Source organism: Corvus cornix, chromosome 5 (genome assembly GCF_000738735.6).
Source record: "Corvus cornix cornix isolate S_Up_H32 chromosome 5, ASM73873v5, whole genome shotgun sequence".
NCBI lineage: Eukaryota > Metazoa > Chordata > Aves > Passeriformes > Corvidae > Corvus > Corvus cornix.
This window is the reverse complement of record NC_046335.1, coordinates 47,383,973-47,401,065: the sequence shown is the minus strand read 5'-3', so window position 1 is coordinate 47,401,065 and position 17,093 is coordinate 47,383,973. Positions and strand designations below refer to the sequence as shown.

The following is a 17,093-nucleotide window of genomic DNA, read 5'->3' as shown; positions in this document are numbered from 1 at the left end:
GTCCTCAGGTTTACTTCAGCCTCCCTGTTTACTGCGCCATCTCTGCAGAACTCCATGCACATGACAATTTGGGATCTCACTCTTCATTAAATGTCTCCATTGATGCAAAGAACATAAAATTTTTCATCACATCCCCTTAAGTAGTAGGGTGCTTGGCTCTGACCCCCAGGGCTGTCTTCATGGGCCTGATCCTTCTCCAAGTAATTCTGCTTAGGGCTTTACCAAAAGCCCGTTAACACAAGGACCTGCCCAAGGAGAGGGAGGATGAGACCCCTTGTTTATGGAAATGACTTGCTCATCTGGTTGGCTCAGCAATTTGTTCATTTGGGAAACTATTTTTACTCACCATGAATGACTAAGCACATCGTTTTGGGGGCTGATGGCTTTTCCTTTTTCCGCTCTTTCTTGGATTTATTTATTTTTAGGTTTCTTTGGGAGGGAAGAGAAGCGGAATGCAGAATGAAAGCTCAGAGAACAGAAGACAGAGATCAAGGGAGAGTGGGAAGATTGGATTTACCCCTCTGAGTCTCAGGCTGCCTTACTGCTTATGGAACTTAGCAACCTACTGAGGAATTTTATAGGGGTAATAGGAAAGGAGCATTCAGGAGGCTGTGGACTTTTTCCTTCAGAAATAAAAAAAAATCAGGGTCAGGTTCTGCTAGTGGTTTTCTGAAGAGCTTGAGTAGGATTTGAGACGGAAGATTTTCTCACAGGTCTTACAGCGCTTGATTATGCTACAGCCCACATGTCTCTAACGTGATTATGGGAGATTGGCTTTGGGGCAGGAAACATCCTTCTGTTCTGTTTGTCCCGTGCTTACCACAAGGGGAAGCCAGCCTTGATGCCAAAGTAATGCCGGTGATTATTCATACTCACCCCACCTTTTATTTGAAAGGAAAGTAGTCCTAGACCGTATGGTTGAGGGCGTGCATGCATGACCTTTGAAGATCCCCAGAAAGTTGGAGGAGAGTTAAAATAATGCAGAATATTGAGGGGTTTTATTCCTTGCATCATTTTTATGTCAGTTCCCTGGGGGAAGGGTCACATGAATGGTTTTTGAACCAGTGATGCTGCATGTATGCCACTGTGGTCTACATAATAAACCTCTCACCACTCACACTTAATGTCGAGGAAGATGATGAATCACTCCCCCAAAGACCAAAAAGTGCTCCACAAACTGTAGGGATGACCTGGTACCTGGAGAAGAGGAAAAGCAGCCATTCAACCTCCCTGACCTTTCAGTCCTTTTCATACCAGGGAACGTGACTGTCTCTGTTGATCTCACATTCCCCTACACCACTCTGCTGCCTCATCTTGCCTTCTTGAAACCCCCTCTGACCTTTTTCTCTGCTCACCCTCTACCCCTACCTTAAGAAGAGGAGCAGCCCTACCCACACAACTTTCCCCAGACAAACGAACAGCAGGCTCATCAGTAGCTCCAGTCTGCATCGACGGGGTTTCATTGTTCCTCCTGAGCCTGCAGGGAGGATACTCTGCACAGTTGAGTTTGTCCAAGCCCTCCAGAAAAGCTGACGACAGCTGGCCATGGCTCTGCCTCTCCTGCAAACCTCTTAATCCCACAGGAGTATCAGTCTCACCCTAGCACTGCCTCTGTTTCTTAGCAGCTTCTTGGAGAGAGACCTGGGTCTCATCACAGGCTGTAGCACTAATAAAACCTCCTTTACTTTGGCAGGACCCAACGCCACTCCAGCAGCAATAAATCCTGAACCAGAAGGCAATTTGTCCTTTTTTAGCCAATGCAGGCACCTGCAGAAGGATTAAACTGGTCTCATGGAAACTGTACCCCCTCCAGCCTCAGAGACCTGTGGATGTGCAAGAAGTTCCCGCACATCACACCAGCCCAGGGGGATGAACACGGCATGGGTGCCCCTACACTGGAGCCAAACCTGCCTGTGAAGAGCTGAGTGTATTACATCCTTATTTCTTAGCTCAGCACTTTGCGGGTAGGCTTAAGGCATTTCCAGAGGATTTCCCTTCTCTTGCAGTTTCTGCTCACACAAACTTTTGTTTTACCCACCGTGTTTCCACTGCCCTGGGGATTTCTCTGCTACCCTTCCCCAGCGCCACAGCTGAACTGCCTGCTGCAACAAGGCCACCTGCGCCAGGCTATGTCACTGCGGGGGGACATGGAGTGTCCTTCTGTCCTCACCCTCCCTGTGCCACGGCTGCATCCTCCTGAATGACCTGCAGGCTGTCCCTGCACGGCACCAGCTGCTCTCCCATCATCACGTCCCTGGGGGGACGCTACTGCAGCACCCTAGGACTGGGATTCCATGCAGCTTCCAGAGTGTTAACAATGGGAGGCAGCAAGCACATCCCTGATCCTGTGCTAAGCCTGGGCACGGCCAAATCCTCCCGGGCTTGACCAGCCTTCATGACACCCCCACCCCCCTCCCCCAAAGCAGCCACATGCCGTGGATCCTGCTGCCGGAGTGCTCCCACCCCTGCCTGCACTGGGATTTGCTCCGTGCCAGCAGGATCTGTTACCTCATACACAGGATTTATCCCCTTTCCATTCATCCCCTCAAGATCAGAACCCGTTTTTCCCCACAGCACTGCATCACCACCACCTCCCCTTGTTAATTCCGGTTCCCCAGGCACTCCTGACACACTTGTTTTAGTTTTTCACCCAGGTCCATAGGAGTGAACCCGCAAACAAGGCTGCAGCGAGTCCCCGCTGCAAAGGTCTCTGTGGGTGATAATGGGGAGAACAGGGCCGAGCATCCCCTTCTGATGCTCGGGGAAGCCTCTGGGCCGGGGCCCAGGAGATGCCCTTCTCCAGCGGGGCGATACCAGGATGCTCCAAGCAGGAGGTGACGTCCCAGTGGGGGGGACACGAGGAGAAAGGCTGAGACACGGAGGAGCTCTCCTGCGTGAAGCATGTTCGGGGGGAGAGAGGGGGCTGCAGGCTGACCTTCCCATCCCCTAACTCCGTCCCTGCCCACCCCTAGTCCATGGGTGCCCCCTCCCCGCCCTCCCCTCCTCCTTCAACTCCAGCGCCGAGGAAGCCGAGCCGGAGGCAGTGCTGAGCCGGATATGCAGCGACTCCCCGCATCCCTCCTTGTGAGTATCCCTCGCTTCTCCTGATGCCTTCGGAGGAGACCGATGGACGGACGGACGGGCAGCCAGAGGTGGACTAGTCTCTCCTATTTGCAAAGCTAGGGTGGAGGGGAACTTCTTCCAATATCCCCTTTCCCATCATCTGTCTTCATCCTCTCTTCCCCTCCTCCTCTTCCTCCTCCTCTCCAGCCACGATATCCTAAAAAAAGAAAAAAAAAAAAAAAAAAAAAAAAAAAAAAAAAAAAAAAAGAGGGCGGGGGAGGGGGGTATGGGAAACCTGCTGGCAGGTGGAAGGGACCGGGAAATGGAATCACATCTGGAATCCCGCAGAGACTAGGACTCAGGAAAAGAAAAATCCCCCCCCCAAATACCCACTCCACTAAGGAAGGAGGGAGGGAGGGAGGGCGGAGGGGCGGGCTGCTCTGCCGCACCGGGAGACCCGCTCCGTCCGCAGCCGAGCCACCGGCTCCCATCCCGGCATGGGACAGAAAGGAGAAGGCCCCGACAGACCGACAGACAGAGGCGGGCGGGCAGGGCTGCGGGGGGCTGCAGCGCGGCCGGCTGGCAACTCCCTCGCAGCCCCCCGGCGCCTCCCAAGTGTTTCTTTCTGCTTTTATTTGTCTCCTTTTTAAAAAAAAAAAAAGATTATTTCCCCCGTGGTGAGTGGAACGCGGGTCACGCAGGCCAGCGGGCAGCGGCGGGGGAGGCCGTGGCAGAGGGGGAGGGATGCTGCCCGCCCTGCCCGCGCCTCTGCCCCCGCCGCGGGCCGGGGCCGGCGGCAGCTCCGCGCCGAGGCGGCGGCGTCGTGGTCCCCGGGTGTAGCGGTGCTCCCTCCTCCCCCTCCTGCCTGCCCTACTCTCCTCCCTCTCTCCTCTGCCCACTCCCTCACTCCTCTCCCCGCTCTCTCCTCTGTCTCCCGGTCCCTCTCTTTCTCTCCTGCCTTCCCCCCACGTCTCCCCTTGTCTGCTCCTTGCCCCCTTTCTCTTCTCCCCCTGCCCCCAGCCTTTCCATCCCCTCACCCCCATTTTTCACGGGGGGGCTTTTTGCTTTGCCAGGGCAGAGCGCGGTGACGCCGCGGCAGCCACCACGGAGAGGACACAGGACCCCCCCTTGGGCCCGCCATGCCCCTTTGAGGGGGTGGCCTGGACCCCGAGACCCCCTCAAGGCCCCCCGCAGGGCTGCTTCGCCTGCATCGCCAAGCCCCCAGCTCTCCGGCAAGCTTCGCCCATCCTGTCTCCTTCTTCTGCCGTTTATCTCATGGAGAGCAAGAGCTGCAAAGGGGACAGTCTGCGGCCAGCGGTCCCGTGCAAGCACTCGGTGGAGAAGAAGACGATGACCAACCCCACCACTGTCATCGAAATCTATCCTGACACCACCGAGGTGAACGACTACTATCTCTGGTCTATCTTCAACTTTGTATACCTCAACTTCTGCTGCCTCGGCTTCATCGCCTTGGCCTATTCACTGAAAGTGAGTACTGAGCACGAGGCACGGGGTAAGGGGCGACCGGGCAGGGGGGAAGCGTTTGGGGGTTGTGCCTGATGTGAAACACATCTTTGCCACCCAAATGAGAGGTTGCAGACAATGGGGATGGGGACGGGAAGAGCTGAGGAGCCTGGGATGTTACTTCAGGTGGGGAAGAGGTGCTTTCACTTGCTCCAGGTACCCTCAGAGGCTCCTCTGTACCGTGGCGGCAGGGTGACAAGCAGGCAACACAGGGCTGGCTTGGCTCGTGCTGCACCTGCAGGCACGCTGGCACTAGGTCCCTTATTCGGGATCCTGGCTGGTAGAGATCATCAGGAGAGGACCCAGCAGCACTGGATGGTCAGGCAGGAACAGTAAGAAGCAGCCAGCCAGGATCAGCCATCAGCTGGCAAGTTGCAGGGGGTAAGAAGCTTACAAAGTGCAGGGCAATCCTGCCTGTTTCTTTCTTGCCCTCTCGCTAATTAAAACACCAGAGCTCGTGGCCAGCTTCCCCCACCCCAAGCCCTATAAATCCCAAAACAAGTCCTGGAGACCTGCCAGCATCATGGGAATGGTGAGGAGGTGGAAGAGAGTGTGGGGGGCTTCCCACAGTGTCGGGGCTGGAGGGATAGAGAGCTGTGTTGTTGGAGAGAGTGATGGCGTGGAGCACAGCCCATGATGGGAATGGGACCAGGTTATTATTCCTGATAGCTGCAGGGGAGAGCAGCCCGGCAGGGATGGTGCTTGGCAAACAGGCAGCCCCTTGGCAGCTGCCAGGAGAGAGGGGCCTGGGCTGCCCTCCCCTTCCCTGCCTGCCAGATGCAAAACTAACTGAATGGATGTGCAGAGAGCCTGGGGCGGCTGGGTGGCCCGGAGAGGAGCTGGCTGATTTGTTTTGGCAGGCAGCATTTAGAGGAAGGCCAGGGTGCAGACGGACTTTGTCACAGAAGCAGATCAATTAAACCCATACAGCTCCTGTGAGCTGGACTGTGAGCACCCAGCACCACAAGGAGGCTGCTCCCAACGCTGTCAGGGTCTCCATCAGAAAGGCTCAGGGACAAGTCTGTGGCCCCGTGTCCTGGGCTCACCCAGCACTGGCCCTGTGGTGCCTGCCTCAGTTTCTCGTTCCCCAAGATGGGAGGCGAGCTCTCATCCATTGCCTGTGCAGGAGGCTCTGCTGCTGCCTGAGTGAGGCACTTAATAACTTAAATCTTCCTGGGGCAAAGCATCACCATGAGTAAAGGGCAAATCCAGTCAGCAGCAGCCTTACGTGAGTGGGGGGAGCAAGTCCCTTAGCACCCCCCACACCTTGATCCAGCAAGGGAAGAAAAAACTGGCTTCCTCCTTATTTTTAAGCCTTTCCTGTCTGTATTTGCCTTTAACGATTGACGTCTTTCCTGTGGAAGAGACTACCATGACTGTCTGGGTACATGTGGTCCCTTGCTGCTGCAGCAGTGGGGGGAGGACAGCCTGAGGACAGGGCTGACCCATCCCCAGGCGACAGGATAGAGTAGTGTCTGCTACCTGCAAAGTTTTTAGAGGCTGAACCCTTCACTATCCTTGACATGGGGTGGAAGGAAGGGCAAAGCCCAGAAGTAACCCAGGGCCTTGCACCACAATAGAGGCGTAGGCTCGGCATCTGTCTGCAAAGATCTAGAGGACACAAACTCAAGCATGAAAAGAAGAGGCAGTAGTGAGGGAAGGCAAATGGGCAAATTTGCTCCAAAACAGAGAAAGGAGAATAGAAGATGGCTGTCAAAAACAAGCCTTGGCTTTCAGGCTGAGAAGGCGGTAGCTGATGGGATGTAACCGCGGTACCCAAACAGAGGTAGCACTGAGCGGGTAGAAATAACTCTGCTCTGGTTTTGGAGCTCCCCAGTGGCTGTGACTCTGTGGCAAGGGGAAAATAGAAACAAAATGTCCCTCAGAGGCAGAGGACAAAGCTAGCAAGTGGCTGAAGGGATGCGGAGTGCTGTCATGAGCTGCTGTTGGGGTGGGTGGTGAGAGGCAATGCAGATGCTGGGGCAATAGCAGGTCTGTCCTGGGGAAGACTGGGATGTTCAGAAAGGCAGCTGTGTTCCTTACCCACATTACTGCAGGGATCTTCCCAACACCCCAGCCAGGCTGGGTGTTATGGTTATTTCTCCAGAAGCATGTTTTCTTCTCTTTCACCGTCAATAATGTTTTTCCCAGAAGTTCAGAGAAAACAGGAGCAAGAAATGCCCTAAGGACAGATACCCCTTTAAACAGACTTCTCTTGTTTCTCTGCAATTAAATGTAAAGACATTTGAGCAGTAGGCATTTAAGTCTGGCCTTTCTAGCATGTCTGTGCTCTGAAGGGACTGACTTAGGTTCTATGTACGTGGGAGAGGAGTGAAGCTGCACCTTCCCCTCCCTGAGCCTCTTCTGGGACCCCTCACAGCAGAGCCCTCAGCCACACAGGTTTCCTCAAGGGCCATCAGTGCACTGATGCCGTTAAGTTAAGCTGGGTTACAGCTTTTACACTTCCTTTGAATAACTGAAACATCCAGCAACTTCAAGAATTACAATTTTCACTATCAGAAATAGCATTTTCAATTCCCTGTCATAAAGGTCACCTGCATCTGACAGATTCATACTGTTAATAAAGCAGTATCTCCTTTGTGTCCCAAGTCCATGAGATGTGTCAGTATATATCTTAGCACACCCTAGCATTTTCTCTGGTTTCAGCAGCATAATGCCCACACTGGAAGACAGATATACCCTTGGTGCACTTGAATATTACTGTAAAGCTGTCTCCTTCCTCATGCCCTATTTTATTGGTTTCAGTCACATCTGGGAAAACAGGCATGTCTGCCTGGCCTTTTGCATGCTAGCTACAGCCTTCTAGATTTCTTTCTGCAGGGAAATGCTATTTCATGGTGACAACCATTTACTAAAAAATGCCAAAATCCCCCACCCCAGCACCAAAGAATTTGTGAAGAAAGAAACACATGAAGTCAGGTGAGGGCAGAAACTGACATACAAGGCAGGTTCTGTGTGTGACAGATGTCACAGCCAAGAACTCTGAGCAGGACCGTGCCAGCACGCCTCATCTTTATTTACCCCCATAGCAGGCCAGATCCTCAGCAAACACAGCTTGCTGGGCTGCAATGGGGTCACACAACTCATGTATCCCTCCAGGGGTCTTTTCTAACATCTCAAGCTTCTCAAGGTCAGTCTCCCGGAGTGCAAGCAAGGCATTCGCATCTAATTGTGTGTGCTGGATGCTGGGGGAGAAGAGATCAACAGCAGGAACAGAGAAGTTAGAAAACCTGAAGTAACCCTAACCCCAGCCGAGCACAGATAAAAGTATCACTCCAACAGCAACACTTTGGATTCAGTTGGTTTTGATCAGAAGCAAATGTTGTGGTCTGATATTCAGCAGCTCCCTCCCTTCCCCTTTCCCAGCTCCAAGTGGTAATGAATGATGCATCAGTGCCTGGTGGCAGGAGATCTCACTTCAGTTGTTCAGAGGTTCGTCTCTGGAGACTGTCGGGGTGAGCCAAGTCCTTCTGTGTACCCATTGTGCCATGAGGCAGTAGATCAGAGGAGCTGGGATCTCAGATGAGCCGCAGTACGGATGCCTCGCTGTGGCTCTATAGACATGAAGATGCCAAGGAGCTTTGCTGGCTTTTTAAGCCTCACCAGCAGCCCACAGCATTGCTTGCAGAGTTTTCTTGCCCTTTGAGGTCATGGAAGTATGCCAAGTTCTCTTGCCCACTCTCTGCCCAGCCCTTAGCACACAGCTGTGGGCACGACTGCCTTCCCCTCTTGCCACTTGTTGATCTTCCTTGTTTTGAGTTGAAGCGGACCAGAACAAATCCACAGCTATTTATTAACCCTGAGAAGCTGCCACACCCGAGCTCTCAGGCAGGCTCTCACCCTGCTTTTCAGAAGGAGCAATGGTTTATGGAGGTGGGTGAAATGCAGGGGTGACAGTCCCGTGACGCCAGTGCCGGTGTGGTGGAGGCACGTGGGCTGGAGAGCTCTTGAGCAATCCACAGAGCAAATAAATCCAAGGATCGCCTCCAGAGCTCCTTCTGTGTAGGGACATGGAGCTCTGCATAGAAATGGGTTTACTGACAACCAGCTGTGGACTTCCAGCCTTGCCTTAAAAACAGCCTCATTAGACTCGTTATCAACAAACCATTCGTCTCTTTCTGCAAGCTGAGGCAGCACTTTTTACTAGAGCAGCAAGTTTGCTGCTCCCAAAAATGAGAGGGGCTGATCCTCAGGGCAGAGAGAGGGGAGGTGACTGCTGGGGAAGGCAGTGGGGTGGTAGGAGCCAAGGGGAGCACGTGGAGAGGAAGCAGAAAAAAACCAAGGAAACAAAGGACAGGGATGAGAGGGAGGAGCGAAAGAACCCTTGGGCACTGGCACACTGGAGGCAGAGGACAGTGAGATGGAGATACTGGAAGACAAGGTGAGCAGCAGGGAGGCGACAGGCAAGTAGGGATGGTTGGATAGAAAGGCCATACCTTTCCTTTTGCTGATGGGAAAGGAGAGGAGAAAGGTTTCCATGTTAGAGCACAAAAGCTGGCTGTGTTTCATGTAAGGACAGGCATGGAAGAAGAAAGAAATTGTGTAAGTTGCCAGCCTGGATCAGAGGTGAGCTCTGCCTTGTCCAGGAGGGAAACTCCAAGGTGGCCACCACGCAGTGCTTGGAGGTGCCCAGGGAAACCCCAGTCAGCAGATGTAGTTATCCTCACACCCATCATCTCACTGCAAAGCAGGGCCAAAAATCCCCATCTAGTGTTAGGCAAGGTAAGAAGGGTCAAAGTGATGAGAAGAGCCTGTGACTAAGAAAACACCACACCTGGGTCTGGGGTGGGGGTTCAGCCTTGTGACCTTGAGGACCTGTCCCTCACCATGATTAATCTCTCTGGCCATGGAAGGAATCAGCTTCCAGGGCTCCCAGAAACTCGTGCACCAGCTGCCAGCACATTATGATGACAGTGGCCACAGGAGCATGAAGATAGGAAAAGCTGAAGCTGGGCTATAAGGAAGACACCAGCGTCTCCTTAAGGACAAAGCAGGGAAGGAGCTGAAACACTTCCCTGCTCTCCAGGAGAGCTCCTCCACAGCCTGGCTCAGTTGCCACAGCAGGACATTAAAGGGAGACATCTGGAAGCATCTGGGGGTGCAAGGCTGTGCAGGAGGAGGCGAGGCTGCCCTGGAGAGATGTGGGAGGCTGGAGCTGTGAGTGGTTTGTAAGGAGAAACTCCTTTTCATTGCACTTTTGTGCCACAGGGGCCCTTGCATTTGTCTGGCACTTAGAGGCTCCATTTCAATATAAACGATTATGGGCAATCAGGGATGATTTTCATGAGGCTGACCACTGAAGCCACAGGGGTTGGCAGGAATGTGTGGGTGGAACCAGCTGGAGGTGCAGGGAGAGGAGGCAGCTGGATGTCCTTTGGTAGGAGTCAAAGGCAGCCATTGCACCATTGTTTGGACCCAAACAACAGGAAAGAGAAGAGATGGAAGGAACAAAAAAAAAAGGAACTGTGAGGGAATGGTGTCACTGGGGAGAGGGCAGCCCCAGGCACCCCTCACCACAGATGCAGCACGACAGGAGCAGGGCCAAAGGGAGAGCCATGGGAAAGTCAAGGAGAGGCGCTGCTGAAGTGTGTCGTGGGAAAGGGCTAAAGCACTGGTCACGAGTGTGAGTTGGTGTCAGATGGGAGATGCTACTGGGAGAGGCTGCTGGGAGCACTGGAGAAGGCTGAGCATGGAAATTAGGGTTGTAGAGCGCCCCAGGGACAGGAGGAACAGGAGGTGAGGAGCAGGAGGGAGCTCCTGGGGCCAAGAGGAACTGGCCTCACAAAGGTAAAGCAGCTTGGCTGTGGGAGGGTTGCAGAGCTCGGTGTGCTGGCTGTGCAGGTCTGCTGGAGAAACCTCTGTCTGCCTGGCAAACACTGGCAGCAAACGCCAGCTTGCTTGTGGCAAAGAGCACTGGGTTGCAGTGGAGGATGGGGCAAAAGGCATTTGCTCCATGTAGGTTTTGCCTGAAGCAGCCCCACCGCTGGGAAGAGGGAAGTGTGTAAGAGCTTCAAAGAGTCTGCTGGGAGCAGCAATCGGGATTTCTGGCCTGAATCCAGCCCCTCTGGGGCTTCTCACCAGTTCGTGAGGAGGTGCCAAATGCCTGGTGCTGCTGAGCCCAGGGGTTTTGGGAGGATGTTAAAACTTACTGAATAATTTCAAATGTGAGTCATGCCAGACATTCAGCTGACACAGAAAGGCATGTGGGCTCCCGTGCTGCTGGCTTGCTGCCTTCCCAGAGATCATCTCCTCTGCTGAGAGCTCCAGCCAAGCATGCCCCAAAGACACATGCAGTTTGTGACTGTCCCTTCTTCTCAATCCCAGAAGGATGGTGAGCTAAGCACTCCACAGCAGAGCAATGGGTAGATGGCCCCAGCTCCAGCTGCAAGCTCCCATGAGTAGGGCACATCAAGAGGCTGAGACCTGGCACCGTTTGATTTAATACAAGTATGAAAAAAAGTCTCATTCTTGCCTATGTGCCTGCCAGCACCAGATCCTATGGGCCTCATGCCAACAGCAGCTTCCCTACCCACAGTTCAGAAGATCAGGGGTTGCTTGTGCAGAGAGGTCCTCATTGGTGTGATGGAGAAGAGCAGTGCTGCTTGAGGGTCTGAGATGCAGTTTTGGATGCCCCATGAACCAGCATGACTCAGTGGGAATGAGGGGTTCAGCAACCCTTCCCCATGTCCAGCAAGTTGCAGAAGGCTTTCAGGACAGTCCCGTGGGTAAGTGCTGCAGGAGGAGGAGAGAAAAGTCCGTAAGATGTGGTCTGAATCCGTCGCAGAGTCTTTTTGGAAAGCTCCTGATCGATAAAAGCCTTTTAATATTCCTCGGTCTGACTCTGGTGCAGGTTTTTGCAGCTTGCCACCAGCATCCGGTGTCTGGCTGGCAGTGCCCGGCGGGGCTCTCACTGCTGGCAGCAGGGCAGGCAAAGGGCTCGCAGCCCTGCTGCCCACAGCCCCCACCCAAGAGCGGGCAATGGGGCAGGCCCTGCCACACCCTGAGCACCCCGCTTGGATACAGGAAATGGATGAGAGTCAAGTGTCCTGGTGCTTTTGTCCCACATCCTTGTGGCTCCAGCTGCCCGAGTCTGCTGAGTGCTGGCTGAAGGGGCAGCCTGGGGACAGGGACATATCCCTGCTAGGAAGCAATGGAGTCTGACCCCTCCTCTGCTGGGATCAAACTGCAGAGCTGCTGCTGGTGGACAGTGCCATCAGCTGCCTGGCCGTGCCATCGCTGCCTGCCTGGCTGTGCTGTCACTGCCCGGCTGTGCCATTCACTGCCTCATTGTGCCATCTCTGCCTGCTTGCAGCATCCTTGCCTGGCTGTACCATCTGCTGCCTTGCAATGCCATCGTTGCCTTACAGTGCCATGTGCTGCCTGGCTATGCCTTCTGCTGCCTGGCAGTGCCATCCACTGCCTGGTAATGCCACATGGTGCCTGGTAGTGCCATTGCTGCCTGGCAGTGTCATCTGCTGCCTTGCAGTGCCATCTGCTGCCTGGTAATGCTGTCGCTAGTACGTCGGTAATGCCTGCTAGTGGCATTGCTGCCTGGCAGTGCCATGCACTGCCTGGCAGCCCGGAGGAGGTGGGGACAGGCCAGTGACATGGATGTGCACAATCATCGCCCACTGCAGAGCTGTCCCAAGGAAAGCCCATAAAAGTCCCAGCCTGCAGCATAATGAAGGGAGCAGACCGTGCTGTCAGAATAGAAAACTGCCTGTGGCAGGGATGCTACACAATCCGCATAAGACCTGCAAAAGGAAAGGAACTCATTAACCCAGGACTACTTAATATGCTGGAGGCTCGTGCGCAGCCCGGGAGCTGCAGTAGCGTGCCATGCCAGGTTTCACCCGCTCAGCCCCTCAGTGCAGGCGGAGGCACGGGGATGCACACCGAAACTGCAGCCAGCCTTCTCCCTTTTGGGCTGGCTGAGCCTGCAGGGCCTGCAGGGCCAGGGGGCCGTGACACGGTGGGAAGTGTGCTTTAGTGCCCATGTGCCTGGGGTGCACAATGGCATCGCAGTTCCTTTGTGCACCCTCAGGCTCCAAATGGCACTGCCCCACTCCGGGGACCATGGGGCCCTGGTTTGCCTGGTTGGTAACAGCAATGGGTCACTCTTTCAGGTCTTCTCTGCTTCCAGGAATTTCCAGCCCACAGGTATTACAGTGCTTGGTTTCACAAGCTCAACCCATAGCAGAGATGGGGTGCAAACCTCACCTCAAGGTGTTTTATGGCACCTGACGTGCTCAAATACAAAGAGGCCCAGCCCAGCCCTCATCTGCTGTACAGGTAACCACGTACAGCTGCACTGGGTTTTGTGGCTGCTGCTTGAGACAAGTTATGTCTTTCATATGTGTTGCAATTACTTTATTTATCTTTTTGTCTCAGGTCCGGGATAAGAAACTCCTCAATGACTTAAATGGAGCAGTTGAAGATGCCAAGACAGCCCGGCTTTTTAACATCACCAGCTCAGCCCTTGCCACCTTCTGTATCATCCTTATCTTCATCTTCTTGCGATACCCTCTCACTGACTACTGAGTGAGGCCAACAGCAGCTGCTGCCGCCAAAATGCCTCTACGCCAGAAGTGTCTGCAGTTTCTTGTAGCAAGGACACACAAAACAAACCAACCACTACACCCTGATTGCCAAAAAAAAAAAAAAAAAAGTTGATTAAATACATAAATAAAAGTTAAATTAGTTTATCAGCCCAGCTGAGCATACCCTTCTTGCCCTGAAATGGTATGTGAAGAGCTGAAGGAAAGGGTCTCACTCTTACACATGTACAGGAAGAAAAATAGACCAAGAAATATTTATTTTATTTATTTTATGGCCAACAAGCTGTGTGAAAAGAGCGTGCAAAGCCCAGAGCTACGCACACTTGGTGGCAGGCAGCTGAGCTCTGGGGAGCAGGGGGGTCCTGTGGAGCTGGAGACACATACAGTGATGGATGGGGATCATGGCAGGGCTGGCTCACAACATATCAGGTGTGTTCAGACCGCCCCACCACCCCCAGCTTGTGGGGGGTTTCTTTTCCTTTTCTTCTCTTGAATTTCATCTACTGGTTCAGACAACTTCCAACCCCTGGAGAGCTGAAGGTGTTAGGAAGTTCATGCTGGGGAGCTCCAAAGCCTCCAGAGAAGCCCCAAAGTGTTAAAGGGCAGGTTTCTCCTTGGGATCTCCCAGCAGTGCTGAGAAGGAAGGCACCTTCTGGAGAACTCGCCTAAGCCACCTAAGTGGAGTGCTACTGTATTTCTGTAAACAGTCAATAAAAAGATACCTCTGATACGTGATGCTGCTGGGCTAATTCCTTCCTTAGCAGGGCTGAGCTCCTGGTCTCTATGGGCTGGCAAGAGAAAATGCTAATGTCACCAGCAGCTGCTCGGGAGAGATTTAAAGCAGGAGTGAGGGATGCTGCTGTAGGTCAGGGCCGCATGCAGCCGTGAAGGAGAGTGCAGACCCAGATTTAAGAGCAGAGACCTCGGTGACTTCCTTGATGGAAGATCTATGGCAAGCAGGCAAAGGCAGCCAAGCAGGCAGGGCCCCCCTCCCCTGCTAGGACCAACGTTGAAGAGAGAAATAAATCGCTGCAGTCTGAACCTGCTGCTACTGCAGCACTTCCCAGGGTCATTACGAAGAGCCAGATTTCGGAGACGACGTGCGTTTGCCACTGAAATAGGCAGGAGCTCAGAGCCCTGCCCGATAGCTGCCTGCGGCTGCCTGTTGTGCTGCAAATCAACACACCCTGACTTGAAAACACCCATAAATTAATGGCAAGACCAGAACTAAAATACAGCCTATCAGCCCCTCTGACCCTTCATCTCATCTCATGTGCCACAGCTGCCTCATCTTTTTCCAGCTGTAAGATGACCTCATGCCAAGGGGCACCAATCACTGCAGACCAGCCATGGAGCCAGGAGAAGGCACCAGGATCCACCTTTGCACCCACCCTGAAAGCAAAGGTGAAGCAAGAGATGGGGAATGCAGACAGGCTGTCATGGGACACTTCATCATCTGCTGAGTGCATGGTTAAATCAGCAGGCTGTGCTCAGTGAGGGATGTGCCATAGTGAGATGTGGAGACTGATCATGAAGATGCTTTCCTGAAAGCATCATGAGACGTCACCTCCTTCCTGCTCAGGTCTCCACACCTTCATCCCATCCTGGGTTTCATTTATAAAGGGAGCTATGGGCAGGAAGACCTGCAGTCCTCCCTGCTCCTCACTCACTGGATGCATTTCCATACCAGACCAGATCAGGAGTCTGTTTTGCAGCGAAGTTTCAGTTGGCAGTGCAATGTATGGTGCCCTGAAAGTATCTCAGCCATGAACTGCTCTGTGATCACTCATCCAGAGGTCTATACTCTTCCCAGCCTCTCTTGGTTGCTTCTTGCTCCCTTCCCTGAAGCAAGACCGGAGTGGTCATGGCCATCCTAACACATGTAAGGGCTACAGCCAGTCCTCATCCCAGGCTGAGGAAGGAGGTGGCCTGTCATGATGGCAATGCCCCCAAAGAGGGTAGAGCCAAAATGACTCACATTGCAGCCACCCTGAACTGGCACCTGGTAATTGGAGCAAATTATATCCTGCTGGGACAGTGCTACCCTAGGCAAGACCCAGACCAACCATCCCCAGGTCCTCCATGGTTAGGAGAGGCACAGAGATCAGGCTGTAACCCCTTTTCCCGCCCCCTGTACCTGCACCAAGCTCCCGTTCGCTGTGTCCAAGGTCTTGGCTTGGTATCCTTCCCCATCAAACCTCTCAAGCTTTGCAGACCAAACACAAGTGGAGCTGGATGGGCTCGGGGGATATCTCAGACAGGGTTGCCATGTGTGCAGTGCCAGGGGTTCCAGGCTGCAGGCATAGATACCTGAGGGACCAATGGCATCTCTTGCAATAATGAGTGCATTCCTATGAACTGGGACTCCTGTGAGCCATGTTGCAAGTGCTTTTGCACTGAGACACCACCCCCAGCTCCAGTAAATCTTGCAGGAACAATGCCACCGTTCCCATCTCCTGTGCTAGGCAGGAGAGAGCCACCCTGCTTGGCATGCAGGCATGGGGCTGCTCAGATAAAGGCAGAGCTGACACAAAACTGGAAGTGACCCAAAGCCAGCCTTTTCTACACTTAACAAGTGTGACAAATGAGTTATCATCATCCCTTCCCCTGACGGACCATCTTATCTGCAGGAAAATGGATGCTGGTTTAATAAACCAGGGGGAATGTTGAACTGACTCGGCAGCATCTTTTGCATGTATAACCCATCAGGGATGGAGAGGGAGGGCTATTATTAGTAGCCATCATATTTATTGTTTGTTACCCATGCTGTAGGAGGTGAAGTCGCTGTGCTGCAGCAGGCTGGAGGTGCACCCAGACCTGCCACAGACAAGAACAGGGTAGCAAGAGGATGCAGAAACCCTGTGCCTGAAGGATAGAACGACGGACCCCAGCATATGATCAGCTCCACCACAGCCCTTGCCTCAACTCCACCTGCAGCTCTGGGCTGTCGGGCAGCAAAGCTCCTGTGCTCTCCCCTCGTCTCTCTGTGTCTCCCCTTCATTTTAATGGAGTTCCTCCAAGCCCACAGGAGGAAAGCACCCCCAAAATGCAGGAAAAAATGGGAACCCGTAGATTTCCAAGCTTGTTTAGGAGAAAAAAAAAAAAATCATTTATTCATGCATGGGTCTTCCAAGTGCAGCAGCATCAAGGTATTCAGCATCCATTTTTCATCTTGTCAGTGTCAGGGAACCCCAGCTTGAGACAGCAAAACTACATCCCCATATACTGTCAGGCAAGTACATCCCAGATTGCACCAACTGTGGTGTTAAGGGAAAGAAAGAACTTTTTTCATTTTGAGGGAACAAAGGAAAGAAAAGCAGCAGCCAAATCCGACAGGTCCTCTAATTGCTTTTTTTTTTTTTTTTTTTTTTTTTTTTTTAAATTTTGCAAGAAAATTCTGGAAGTTCAGGTTTTGCCAAGGCTGACACCCGCCGCGGCAGAAGGCAGGCTTTCAAGAGTTGCTTCTCTGCCTTTTCACTTCTGCCACTCACAACGTCGCGCCGCGCTCTCCAAATCGCACTTTTTTTTGGCTGCGAAGCCGCAGCCTCTGTTGCACTCCGCGGCGGGAAGGAAAACTGTGAGGAGGGGGTGGAAGAGAGGAACAGCCGAACGCAGCTTGAGAAGCATCTTTTGAGATGGGGAAGAACTGACGGTCACGTTGCCATTTAAAGATTTAATTGTATTCCTTCGGGAAACTGGGCCTGACAGCTTGATGAGGATTGCTTTTTCCTTTTTGTTTAGCTCGTGGGGAGCGACTGTTCCCTGTTAGGCGACATTGTGCAATTGTGCCTAAAACACCTGTGCTGTTTTTGTGCCCCTGGTAGCTGAAAGGCGTTTGGGGTGACCCTGGGGAAAGGCCACCGAGGCTGCTGAGGGACACCCTCGTCCGGGGAGGCGATGCTGCGGAACGGCGCTCGTCCAGCCCCG

At 53.2% G+C, this 17,093-nt stretch overlaps 1 protein-coding gene across 1 annotated transcript; it reads left to right on the top strand.

Annotated features, from left to right (window-relative positions):
- Nucleotides 1–3,066: 3,066 nt before the first annotated feature.
- IFITM10 (interferon induced transmembrane protein 10) lies at nt 3,067–13,901 on the top strand. Its single transcript, XM_010397903.3, has 3 exons — nt 3,067–3,152; nt 4,137–4,551; nt 13,000–13,901. Exons 1-3 carry the CDS (start codon nt 3,127–3,129, stop codon nt 13,147–13,149), a joined length of 591 nt encoding a protein of 196 aa, XP_010396205.1. The 5' UTR covers nt 3,067–3,126; the 3' UTR covers nt 13,150–13,901.
- Nucleotides 13,902–17,093: the final 3,192 nt, after the last annotated feature.

What these genes read in the sequence shown, in the direction of transcription:
- IFITM10 (XM_010397903.3), top strand. Translation starts at nt 3,127, where the DNA reads ATGGACGGACGGACGGGCAGCCAGAG. An exon ending in GGACGGACGGGCAGCCAGAG is followed by an intron (nt 3,153 to 4,136) that starts GTGGACTAGTCT and finishes TTGCTTTGCCAG; the next exon opens with GGCAGAGCGCGGTGACGCCG. An exon ending in CCTTGGCCTATTCACTGAAA is followed by an intron (nt 4,552 to 12,999) that starts GTGAGTACTGAG and finishes TTTTTGTCTCAG; the next exon opens with GTCCGGGATAAGAAACTCCT.